Raw genomic sequence first — 13563 nt, 5'->3', positions numbered from 1 at the left:
CGCTAGGAGTCATCCAAACAAAGACTGGTTTGAACCAGAATTCAAATTGAAGCTGAATCGAGCATCGAAACAACTTCAAATCGACCGAGGGTTCAATCCTTTGTTTATGCTTGCCTCTCCCACACATTCGGAAGGGTTGGAAGATTTTTTTGAGCCTAATTACTGTCTTTTTTGGGTCAATATCATGCCGGTTCAGCTCATTATTAGGCCGGTTCAACTCATTCGAACAAGAAAAATACTCCAATGAGGTATACGAGTATAAACTATTTCCTATTTTTGGTTGAGAAGTTTCTGGAGATATTTTTTCTAAAAATATTCTTAAGGATAACTCAACAACACTACGCCGGACAACGCGTCGCAAATAAAGACTCAACGCCAACAATCGATGGTCAGTTCTATGTTGAACCAACAAACACGAGCTAAAGATTAGAAAATCAGGAATCGACTTCAAGTTTAAAATTCCAACAACGGTCAGACAATAAATGCAGCATCGGAACTCTTACAGACATTCGATAAAGCATCGAATAGCCTGGAATATTGAAGGAATCAAGAACAGAAGCCATTCCAAAGTCCCGTCACACCGATTGAAGGTTGGGACAATCATATCCAAAGTATTCCAGACTCTTCTATAAAAGAACGAGGCTGAAATACTTTGGAGGGGGTATCTGTAGGCGTATAAAACTGCTTATAGGTCCCTTAACACAGCTCGGTATGGTGATTCGACAAACCAATGAACCATCGGGCGATGTATCCAAGCATGATCGTTAGACCACAACATCGAAGCTAAGTCAACGAGTCATCCAACCGAGAGCGGACTCGGACGAATCACGATCGAATCAAGATCAGTTTCGGACTCGAACTCAGAAGTGGATTTACTGCCAAAACAGGAATCAGATTTACTGCCAAATTAGAGTCTAAGTCAACCGAAAAAACGGATACAACGGACAAAACGACGAAATAGAAAAGCCCAAGGGGGGCTTGGCCAAAGCCGAGCCACCCATGGGTGGCTCGGCCCAGTGCCGGCCACCCATGGGTGGCCGACCCAGATCTGTGCGCGGGCACAGTTCAGAGAGCCTATAAATAGGCTCCCCTTTGTTCATTTGAGAAGGTTGGATTTTGGAGGAGGCGAAGCCCTGCAGGACTGGAGACTCAGATCTAAAAAAGATCTCAACTTTGGGACATCAAGGACTTGCTCATCCAGATCTGGTGCTCGGCGATCATCAACGTCAAATAAGGCAGGTGTTCGAGAGGATCGGATCTCAGATCTACGTTGCTACACTCCGGATCAAAGCTTGGTCTTTGATCCCGAGATTTGGACGATTGTTTCCTTGGTGAAACAATACTCCCCGGCTATTATTTCCTTGGTGAAATAATACCCGTTGTACTGCGTAGATCCGACCGGATCTAGATCGTGCGGTGGTCCACGGCAAACAACCCCGGCGCAGGCAAAGAACCCACAAAGCGAGCAACCGCAAAACAGGAGCTCGTGATTCGTTCGACAAACAAGGAAACAAAGTTGTAATTTTCATTTCTTTTCAATTTGATTTTCGTTGTAACCGGATCTTATAAAAAGACCGGATCTTTGTAATCGATAGACTATTACAAGAGTGTACAATGGAATCATTAATGAAGAAAGCAACAATTTTTCCCGCGAACAATCTTCTATAAAAGAACGCCTAACACGCGTCGATTGCTTTCTCTGAGGCAATTTAGGTTCTATGCATTGGAATTTAGTTTATTTTCTTGCACTGTAATTAATTTTTATGGCAATTGATATTTTTCTAATTTTTTCAGTTTTCATGCATTATTTACAGGATTAAGTATTTGGAGGTTGCTGATTCTCTCATCTATCAAGGTAAATATTAATATTTGTTATACAATTTATTTGTTTTATTGGATTATATATATATATATATATATATATAAAATAAATCAACACAAAATAGGAAATCTATCTTAATATATTCTGCAGCATAAAAGAAAACCAAATCATCACCGCCTCTGTAGCATAAAACAAAACTGAACACCGCTTCTTTCAATCGCCCCCAATCATCACCGCCTTGCGATTCCTCCGTGCTCCGATTCCGATTCCGCCGTGCTCCGATTCCGATTCGGAACCAAATCAGAGACGAACCAGGTTTTAGTTCCTCTTTTTTTTCTCCTTTGTTTCTTACACGTTTTAGTTGGGATGAGACATTCTGTGTTCATAGATTCAGCCATGCAACTTCCCCTCTCTCCAATGTCTTCAGAAACTATGATTATTATTGGAGTTTTGGGGCATATATCGCTTACCACCCGCATTATACTCCTGTGAGTGATTTGCAGATGAAAATTGGATTTGGGTTTGGGTTGGTCTTTCAAGTTTCGAACTTATACTGCTACCTGATTTTGAGAAATCTTAGAAGGCCGGATGGAAATGGTGGATATCAGATTCCTCGTGGGTTTTTGTTCAACATAGTGACATGTGTGAATTACCCAACAGATTTTTTTGCATGCATCTAAAATTGCCAAACTTTTAAATCGCTCCTGAGCTTATGCCTATTAAAGATTTTCTATAAGGATTTTGTATTGCTTGGGGCCCCTATGGTTCGCTTAAACCAACAAAGAAGTGGTTTAACCCATGTGGGCTAATATGCATGATATCAGAAGTACTTGAATGACTACGACTTCAGAAGCAAGAATCTCCAGGACGAGTTCAGCCCTGAAGGATGGTGCAAACTGCAAAGCATCGATGTTTGCCTTGTATGTGAATGAGGAGCTCGACTCATGGCCAGAGCAAGAAAAGCGCGAGAGAAAATGGCTTACGATTCCAGAAGCCTCTCAACTTTGTAGGCATAGCTGGATGAAGGATGCCCTTGATAAATTTGTGGAGTATTATGATAATGATGATGAGAATGATGATCCTCCAGTAAGATAACAGACAGGATCATACATCCAAAAAATTTCTTTCTCTTTTATGTGTTTATTAAAGAGATAGAATATCGGTATTGACTATTCAAATGTCTCAGCTTTTCATGCATGCGAGTCAGTCAAGTTTCTTTCAGATTATTCTGACTTTCTCTTATGTGATTTTATTTATTGTCTGGGAATCTACTTATTGAAGTAACTTCTACCAAATTGTGCATATATAGATATTTTTGCAAATTGTTAAAGAAAACTTTATGTGAAGAACTATCGAAGCTTAAATTACCAATCTGCAGTATAGAAAGTCTCAAGTTTATTATTGCTCATTTGCCAATGACACAGGTGGATTATTCGACTCTTTCAGTCTTTTGTGATACATATTGGCAATTGCTCATTGATCAAATGTCGCAGGATTTTTGTAGATGGAAAACAATATTATGGTGCTTCTCTAAATTAGTCTTGTTGAATGCCCACTGTTGTCTATCTTTACAAACTTATTCTTATACAAGACTGGAGACTAGAGAGGGTTATATGAGGTCATTAGTGCCAAAAGAAATCATATGAATAAAAAATTGTAAATAAATTCATGGTTTCTCTTATCTTTTGCAATTTTCTTGACTTGATTAGAAGATATCTCTCTCATGAGAGTGACTTTCTAATTTCCTGTCATAACTGATTTTACTTCTTAGATTAAGTTATATATGTGGTTATTGCCAGGTTCTTAATGCTTTCTAATTTATGGTTGTGCACTTTCTAACACTATAGTTACTTAGTAGACCCTTTTACCCTCAAGACTCGCAAACATGTAAACCATCATCAAGTTAGAAAATAAAATGACAAACATAAAAATATTTTAAGGCCATAAAGTAACTTCACATATCCAGAGAGCTTTGAAAGAACATTGACAAACAAAAGAAAGATTAGAATGCATTCTCAGTAGTAATATTCTTCAACATCTTCAGAAAGAACATTGACAAACAAAAGAAAGATTAGAATGCATTCTCAGTAGTAATATTCTTCAACATCTTCATCCTCTTCTTCTTGGTCTTCCAGATCTTCCTCTTCTTCCTCAATGATGCTTCCTACTTGACTTGTTGCTTGGGCCTACACAAATCTCATTATTCATCAAAAAAATTAGAAATATCATACTTTGCATAGGAACATTGTCCCACATTTGAGAATAAAAAGTAATTTTTCCTTGCAAGTTCGACTATTGTGGCCTTTCCCATGGCATTTCCCACAAGTTCTTTGCTTCTTAGCTTTCAACTCTGAATGAGGCTTGAAACGTTGCATCTTTCTTTTTCCTTTGCAATTTGAAATAGGAGGAGCTCTCACCATACAATTATTATCAATAATACTTTCTTGTGCTTGAGAACATGCAGAACCTTGGATTTGTGTCATGTCATCATGCATCGATTTATTCTCTTGTAAGTGCATTTTTGCCGCTACTAATTCTCCCATAACTTGATCTATTTTTTTATTTGCCAAATTATACAACTCAATAGACGTGGAACCTTCTGCAACCAATTTCATTATTTTTCGAGACAAACTATTAAACATTAGAGTCTTTGAGGAGGAATTTGACGATTCAATGCTAAGACATTGGTGCGTATCAAAACTTTCTTCCTTAGCTGACTTTGTCCATCTCTTTAAAATATATTCAGAGGGTATTTCAAAGATATCAAGATGCAAAAGCACCTTAAGCACATGCGAGCACACCATTCCACTAAATTCAAACATTTTACAATTGCAAGATACTGTCGCAGGGGCTTGGAAGGTAACCATATAAGTTCTTCTTCTAGCACTTGGTTTTTCTGAGTTTGGGACTTGCACTAGTTTGTACAATGCTTTAGGCTCCATTTCATTCAGAGAAAATGAAAATATCTCTTTTAGTTGATCCTTAAAGACCCTAAACATTGCTCTAGTATAAATCTTTTGTGCATGTCTCTCTATTGGGCTTGGAGACCACGAACTTGGCTTGTATTGCAGAGAGCGAAAATCCTCTTCCTCTTCTATGTCATATCGATCTTCTAAAGCCTTTTCATATTGCATGACAAACTCATAAATTGTTGTATGATTGTTGACTCTACCTTTGAGAAGTGCATTAAAACTTTCGCTTCTTTGCGTTGTAGACATGAAAGCACAAAATATATTTCTAAAGTATGATGGCACCCACTTATCTCGAATTTGATACAAATGTTTTAGATGTGTGTTATCTTCAAGTCTATGCTTCTCTATCATAGAAGTCCAACTTGACTCAAAATCCTCAACTGTTAAGCTAAAATTAATGCAACTAAGAAAGTCCTCTTGAAACTTCTCTTTTGTGCCAAATAAAATGCCTATATGCTCGTGTGCTTTCCGAAGAATGTGCCACTTACAAAACCGATGAGCCGTATTAGGAAGGACCTCACTTATTGCTTTCCTCATTGAAGGATCTTGATCTGTCAGAATACAAGTAGGATGCTTACCAAACATTGCATTAAGCCATGTTCGAAACACCCACATGAAGGATTCCACGGTCTCATCTCTAATCAAAGCACAACCTAGTAATATAGTTTGAGAATGGTGGTTTACCCCGATGAATGGTGCAAATGGCATACTGTACTTGTTTGTACAATAGGTGGTATCAAAAGTGACAGCATCTCCAAAATGCTGGTAGGCCATCCTTGATCTCCCGTCAACCCAAAACATATTTTTTGCACAATTATTACTATCAATCTGGACTGCATAAAAGAACATAGGATTCTCAGCTTGTAGTTGTTGAAAATAACTCAATGTCGTTGAGATATCACTATTAAACAGAGACATTCTTTGGCGCGTTGCAAAGTTGCTTAGGTCCCTCCTCGTGAATGATAAATTACGAACCCCTCCACGTTGAGATGCAATGAAGTCCCTAATATGCTTTGTTGAAATAACGAACCCCTCCACGTTGAGATGCAATGAAGTCCCTAATATGCTTTGTTGAAATATTTTGCTCACGCATAGTTCGTATAAGGTCGGCTTCTTCAACTCTAATCTTTCGCCGACATTGATAGAAACGAGATTTTGAGGGGATCGGTACTAATTCATGGTTGTGCTTCTGTTCAAAGGATGATATGATCCAATTTTCTTCATCATCTAATTTCACACGCATACTTCCTTTGCAACCAGTTCGAATGCTAGATATCTCCTTCGAAGGACTTTTCTCGAATGTGCTATCCCTAATTAATGGCTCCTTCCTTTTGCTTTTAGAATAACCCTCATGAGAGCAAGTAAATAATTGCATTGTGATGACATTCTTTCTCTTAGACATATAATTAAAGAGAACAGAAGCAAATGAACAAAAAATAATCACAAACAAGACTTTCATAAAGTAAACTATATATGAAAACCAACTATTCTTAACATATGGAAAAGTTTTCATACATTTCATGCATTAAACTCATCTAGCTTTCATTCATTAAGGATGTCAAGCCTCCTCGAGGAACTTGTAACCATTAATTAAGCGATACAATTTATGATGTTCTGCTTATAAGTCGTCTTCAGGAAATTATCTATGACTCAAAAATTATTACATCTGTTGGCATTTAAATAATTGATTTTCTCCAAATCAAACATTTCATGCCTGAATCACGGCTTTCTCTTTCTCAAGGAATTCTATAGTATTTCATTCCCTTATTCATATCAATAACCTTTCTTCCTTAATTAATAGGCTATCTGAAAGGGCTCTTTTCGGCAATCCAATTTATTAGCATCTTGGCAACCTCAGAAAACTGACCTCCAACTTTACATGCGTTCTTGATATGGAAATATTATTACATCCAAAGGATATTACTTGGTAGCTATTCTTTAAGCAACGCCGGACAATGTGACATGGTGTTCTGTCTAATATTAGATTTTAATTCAGCACAAACAAAGAAATCTTTTTTAGTACAAATAGGTACAATTTAATATTCACAAACAGAAGAAGATCCAATTGGTTTATTAGATACTTTACGACACATTGCCATTTTCATGTATTGTGAAATAGCATTCTGTTACATGCATGATGTTATGGGTCGCCAATTGCAAATATATCATTGTTCACATATGTGATTTTTCTATAAAATACCAAGCACATGCTATCTTCAAGGCTTTCTGTTCAAACCAAGCTTTATGTTAACAAGTATCCGTTATTAATTAATAGTCTTCTTTTATTCACTACGGAAGCTTTTTGCTTCCAATGATTTTCATGATTATAACTTTTTTGATTGAATTGAAATAGAAAACATAAGCTTTTTTCTGGCTATGCATGCTTGTATTTAGTTTAAGTAAATGTTAAATGCTTAACTTTCAATTCAAACCAGATCTAACTAGCATCCTCAAGGCATCATCATTTGCTACTTGGGTCTTGGATGGTTTATTCTTAGGCTTGAATTAAAAATAAATAATAGTTTAATTGTCAATATATTTTATAGTGCTTATTGGAGAATTATATTGTATTGCCTTTCTTTAAGAACTTATGTTGTAGTGATTAAGTATATAGATCAATGATAATCTACTTCATTTATATGTTTTTTCTTTAAGAACTTATGTTGTAGTGATTAAGTATATAGATCAATGATAATCTACTTCATTTATATGTTTTTTCATGTTTTGTGAAATAGCTTTCTGTTGAGTATATAGATCAATGATAATCTACTTCATTTATATGTTTTTTCATGTTTTGTGAAATAGCTTTCTGTTGCATGCATGATGTTATGGGTCACCAATTGCATATATATCATTGTTCACATATGTGATTATTCAGTAAAATACAAAGCATATGCTATGTTCAAGGCTCTCTGTTCAAACCAAGCTTTATGTTAACAAGTATTCGCTATTAATTGATAGTCTTCTTTTATTCACTACAGAAGCTTTTTGCAACTGATTTTCACGATTATAACTTTTCACGGTTATAGCTTTTCAATTCGATTGATGTCTACTACTTATGATGGTCTAAACTACATTAGGATATGAGTCAATGTGGTCTAAACTACATTAGGATTGATATAATGTACAAAAATATATGTATACCGTGAGACCATGACAATACCAAGAACAAATAAAAGTTCATACAATAATACTCATATCTCTTTGACATTTTACCAAACATCTATGCTACATTGTATTTGCGCAATGAAAAAAAGAAACAGTAGTGATTTGATTCATACCTTACTTAAAAATACTTAGTATTTTCCTTGAATGAAGTTTCTAAAGTCTCTTTAATTCACAGTTTGTAATGTATGTGTTAGTTTGTAATTAATTTTTTTAACAAATACAAATACAAGCACCTTACTGTTTGATTCGATTTGTAAAGCATGTGTTACTTATGTTTATATGTTTGATTCATTGCTTACATTCAATAATTTGCTACCAAATCTGTACTTAATTTGTTTGTTCATTCCTGATGACCAAGAGTGATTAGAGGAAGAAAAAAGAAAAGCCAAAGAGCCTAATGCTTACCACCTCTTAGAATGATTTTGATGCTTGCATTTTGTAGGATTGTATGATTTTGTAGCTTGTTAACGTCCAATTCATTGTTCTGGCAGAGCTTTCTTTGTTCATGAATTCTGCACCTTGCATATTGCACCTTAGAATAGTTATTATGCTTGCACTTTTTATGCTTTGATACTTTTTTAGCTCATCCAATTAATTCACTTTTTGAGTAAAACTTTCTATGTGCATACACTGTTAATTATATTGTTGTTTCTGGATAAGTGTGGAAGTCAATATCAGGGTGGATTTGTTCATTTAAATCAAGTTAAATGGAGAGCTGAATAGATGCTTAAAATGTAAATCTCATCTGTTTATGATTTTGATAATATGAAATGATAAGCTCTGTTTTATTGCAGCTATATGCATGCCTTGAGGCTGCAGTTGATTCTTCAAGCTACTTGACAAAACTTGAATCACTTCATCAGGAGTCCAATGTTATGCCAAACAGTTATCTTCCTATTGAAGTTACAGGTTGGTTCCCTCCTTAACTCGAGTTGAATTAAGTTTATTTGATGCAGGTAAATGTTTTCACCACTTTCTATTTTTCATGTGTTGTATATTTTATGCATTGAAGCAGATCTCAAAAAAGTTGACCTTTTCCAATAATATCAATGGAGACCCTTCTCAGTGGATTTGGGTAACAAAAGAGATGGTTCCAGATAATTTGGAGGAAGTGTGTGGAATTGACAATGAAAATTATGTTATAATTAGTGATGAGAATGTGGTTGATGGGATTGCTGAATTCATAGCCAAATTATTTTCAGGCAGCTATACGAGCAAAGTATCGATGGCTGGATGTCAAAGGTTTCGAATGGTTTTTCTATGCACAGATCCAGGATTTGGCACAAATTTTGTGGTCATTATGAAAATTTAACAATTTATGAAGAAAATTTATTGTTGTAATGCTTCTAAATTGTTGAATGAGACTGTTTTATATTTTTATGTATGTTTATATTTAGCTGTTATGCTCTATGGATTCATGAGGGCGTATAAATATTACAAATATGCCCTATTCTTCGATGCCAAACTGTAGAGATTTATAATTATGCAAAAGTTTCATAGTTTGGAATGAAATATTTCGTAGTTATTATGAAATTTACATTCATTCAGAAACTTCATAGTGGTGATGTTATGCTTCTAAATTATGAGTTAAGATTGGAGTGTATGCTTGTTGTACAAAAGGCATTTGTTTATTTTCTTTAATTAGTTGATGTGCGCATACAATTCTCTTTTTGTATGTTTTTATTTGTTATTGAGTTCAAGAATATAAAGTGAATCTTTTGAAAAAGTAGGATAATGCTAACAATTATAAATTTCCATTTAAAACATTAGTCTTTTTAGAATCTGAACAATGGAAATATATTTAGAATGCAATTTGTTTGTGTAACAAAAGAGTAATATTTTTGGCCTATCTTACAGGCTGGCAAGTTTTTTAACTCAGCTCAAATGATGCCACTTCTTGCTATTAGAAATTGAAGCTCGCTAATTATGTGATGGTCTTGAAAGTCCTTTGCTCTTGGAGCCGTATGACTCGAACCTTGTTTTGTTCTATTATATATTCACAAAGAGCCAAATTAGCTAAATGATAACTCTATTTTACTATTTTTAGAAAATGCTAACTGATCCGTCAAAGCAAGTAAAGCTTGATTTTGTTAGTGGCCTTGTATTGAAAGGAAAATCCATGGCTTTTGAAAGAATTTTGTTCAATGCTACTTGGGGTAACATATTCCTTAAACAATCTGTAGTTGATGAACCTGCCACAACAGAGCCAAATTAGCCAAATGAACTATTTTTTGTGATCTCGACCGCACAAAAACTTTTGTTGACGGAATATTTGAAAAAACCTTGGAGTATTAATTTTGTTGGTTATTTTTTCCCCACAATAGGAATATAGATGTGTGAAAATCATGTACTTGCATCTTTCTCTTCCATCCTATTAGCACAACCAATTTTAGATAGCTAATAAATATCTCCATATTCTTTTTCGACGTTTCAATTTAATGTCCAACAAGATGAACGAGTGCCAAGTGAGCTAAATAAGAATATTATGCAAGCCTATACCGATGATAAGTTTGCACAAGTACTTTTCTTTCTTTCCATTTCGCTTGATTTTTGGCAACTTAATATATGCTAAAAGATATTATCTTGTAACAGTTGATCAATAAGAAACCCTAGATAATCCAAGAGTATGATTCAAGGAAAGCCATCCCAAATCAACAAATCATCGTCAAACTAAAAAGGTTCATGTAGTTAAAACTGCAAGGTAAAAAATAAGTTTGTGCAATAAAAAATAGTACTACTCTAATTTTGTATTATGGAAAGGGTGTGTTTGGAGCTTGCCAAGCCTTAGTTTGTAGAAACCTTAATGAGTGTTTTGGATCTTTTTATGGGATTTTAAAATTTTCATGGGTGAATATATGTACTCATACATTAGATAGTGCGAAGACTTAGCAAGGCTCTAATGTCATAAGCTTGGATTTAAATCCACATCATCAAACATTACTTTTAGGTATATTCTTGTGATAGTCTTTAATTGATCAATCACCTTGTAGATACAACCACTATACTATAGCCTAATTGATCCTTGAATATAACTTTATTGTTCAAATGTTATGAAATTTTAGCTTTTGTTCATATGTTGGCTATATTGTTTATATTCAATAAATGTATATCAAATATTTCCCTAACTAAAAATATAATTTAAAATAATATTAAAATTTTTACCACGTGCATTGCACGTGCAATCCAACTAGTATTCTTGAATCAAGCTACTCCCTCTGCTATCCCTAGATTATAAGAATATTAGCTCTCTTTCTTCTACATTTTTCTCTCTACTCTCTTCTTCTTAGTTTTTCCTCCTACAATAGAAGAATATATATGGGGAAACCAAAACCCTATCTCTAGCCTAACTTCCTAATTAGAATAGGATTCAAACTCATAATCATTATGGAACCCAAATTCCTAATCATAATAGATCTCTAACCCTATCTAATTTTCATAAAGTTCTACAAAGAATCAAAGACACAATCCCAATAATCTTCACCTTGGATTTGATTCCCAAACTCCCTTGAAGATATACCATCGTCGTCTTGAAACTTTGCCTCTCCCGCTAGAGTCTTCTATTTCTTTCGCACTTCAAATCGAAGCAGCCACACTCCTAATAAGAACACCTGCACTCCAACTAGTTGTCTCGTGACCCTCACTATTATCTGCTTCACCGTGGCGCCTCCACCTCTCTTGTGTGCACCAATAGATCTTTGCCACCTCTGACAATATAAGCAAATCAATCATGTTTGTCCTCCCAACTTGAGCTTGACAATAGCCACCCCCTACTTGTTGTCCTTGTGTTCCACCTACATCGCTCTTCTCGAATCATATTGGTACACCTCTCCTACTTCACACTGCGAGCCGGATGCCTCTATCTCCTCCATCACTTACCTTGGACTGAATATGAGCGCTCATCGTCTTCAAGTCCAATGTCACCATCTCCATCCCTATGCGTAACTCGGTCGTGCCCGCTTGTAAGCTCCACCTAATATGACACTATCCTCCATGAGTTTGCACACCAACAAACTCCTGCACCTTATCTACCATCAGATTTGTGTTGTCATTAAATAGCGGAATATCAAAAATTCAGACTTGAAGAAGTCATCATTCTCTAACCATGATCAAAATTCAAATCAGTCATTGTAGAGATTTAATTTGATAAAATCGACACCAAAGACGAACTCAGCATGTCGAAAAACCCTAGGAACGACTCCTAGATCACCAAAATCCGCCTCCAAATCCTCGGTTAAAAGACAAATCAATTTCAACCATTGGATCTGCGTGAACAGTATCCCGTGATGCTACAAAGTCTCTGCTACAGTACCGCTATAGTTCTCAGCCGCTACAGTATGCCGCTGATGTAATTAATTTTTTTTCTTTTTCTTTTTCTTTTCATCTTGATTCTGGTAACGTCGATCTTTAATCTTGCACGACGTAGTCTTCTATCTCAAGAAATCGCTCCCGGATCCATCACTATCGCTCTAGTACCACTTGTTGGGGAATTTCACTCTCCCTGTCTACTAAAATATTCACAACTCCAAAGCCAACCCATAATCAACAAGATAAAAAACGATCACAATCAAGAAAAAAGAACACCGAGATTTACGTGGTTCGGTCGACCAACTTCGACCTACATTCACAGGCAATAATACGAGAAATCCACTATGTATCAGGAAGAACTACAAGATGAACCATTCAACTCTCGTCTCTCAATCTCTCAACCTCACATACATAATTAACTCTCATATTCTCTCAAAAGCCCACTACTTGTAATCTTTTGCACGGATAAAGATCACGAAACTCTCGCCTCTCGCACAATATTCTTGAATCAGGCTACGACCTCTGCTAACCCTAGAATACAAGAATATTGGCTCTCTCTCTCTCGCTCTCAACTACACTTTCTCTCTACTCTTTTCTTCTTAGTTTTTCCTCCTACAATAGAAGAATATATATAGGGAAACCAAACCCTATCTCTATCCTAACTTCCTAATTAGAATATGATTCAAACTTCTTATCATGATGGAACCCAAACTCCTAATCATGATAGATCTCTAGCCCTATCTAATTCTTATGAAGTTCTACAAAGATCAAAGACACAATCCCAACACTATCAACCAGATTCTTGTAAGTTCAAAAATTAGGGATACAAGTACCCTAGAATGATTAGTATCATGTAACCAGAGGGAGGACTTCAGCTATATGAAAAAGTACATGTATAGTATAGCTTACTATCAAGTTTCATTAATGCAATCTTTTTCCTAACTAGTATGTACTTGCCACTTAGACCTTAGAACAATATTAACTTTGACCATAAAGAGTTGGCATTGAGAGCGGGCTTGTGGAGAATCCTAACTTAGACTTCCAGCTAGAAAAATTATAAAGAAATGAAAATAAATTTATATCTCATTACTAACACATTATTTAGTATGAAATACATAATAAGATGTTTGCATGAAAAAAATAATTAATTATGATTGATGAATATAACACTAAATTAGGATATTAAGGAACTATTTATCTGAATATTTGATTTCATGATATACTTGTATATATAAATTGTGGTAGAATTAAATTATTATATAGGAGGAAAATACAGATAATAAGTTATGATGAAAT

At 35.2% G+C, this 13563-nt stretch overlaps 1 protein-coding gene and 1 long non-coding RNA gene across 2 annotated transcripts; one reads left to right on the top strand and one right to left on the bottom strand.

The window, feature by feature from the left end:
• Positions 1995-9365, top strand: LOC109822417. The gene is made up of 3 exons (XR_002242118.1): positions 1995-2137; positions 8757-8871; positions 8978-9365. It is a non-coding gene; the product is annotated as an uncharacterized LOC109822417 (long non-coding RNA).
• On the bottom strand, positions 3984-5802 carry LOC109822416 (protein FAR1-RELATED SEQUENCE 5-like). Its single transcript, XM_020388609.1, has one exon. The coding sequence runs from the start codon at positions 5710-5712 to the stop codon at positions 4048-4050; it is 1665 nt and encodes a 554-aa protein (XP_020244198.1). The 5' UTR covers positions 5713-5802; the 3' UTR covers positions 3984-4047.

The sequence above is a fragment of the Asparagus officinalis genome, chromosome 8, assembly GCF_001876935.1.
Source record: "Asparagus officinalis chromosome 8, Aspof.V1, whole genome shotgun sequence".
Taxonomy (NCBI): Eukaryota; Viridiplantae; Streptophyta; class Magnoliopsida; order Asparagales; family Asparagaceae; genus Asparagus; species Asparagus officinalis.
Note: the sequence above shows the minus strand (reverse complement) of the source record. Positions and strands in the feature narration are given on the sequence as shown.

What these genes read in the sequence shown, in the direction of transcription:
- LOC109822416 (XM_020388609.1), bottom strand. Translation starts at nt 5,712, where the DNA reads ATGTCTCTGTTTAATAGTGATATCTCAACGACATTGAGTTATTTTCAA.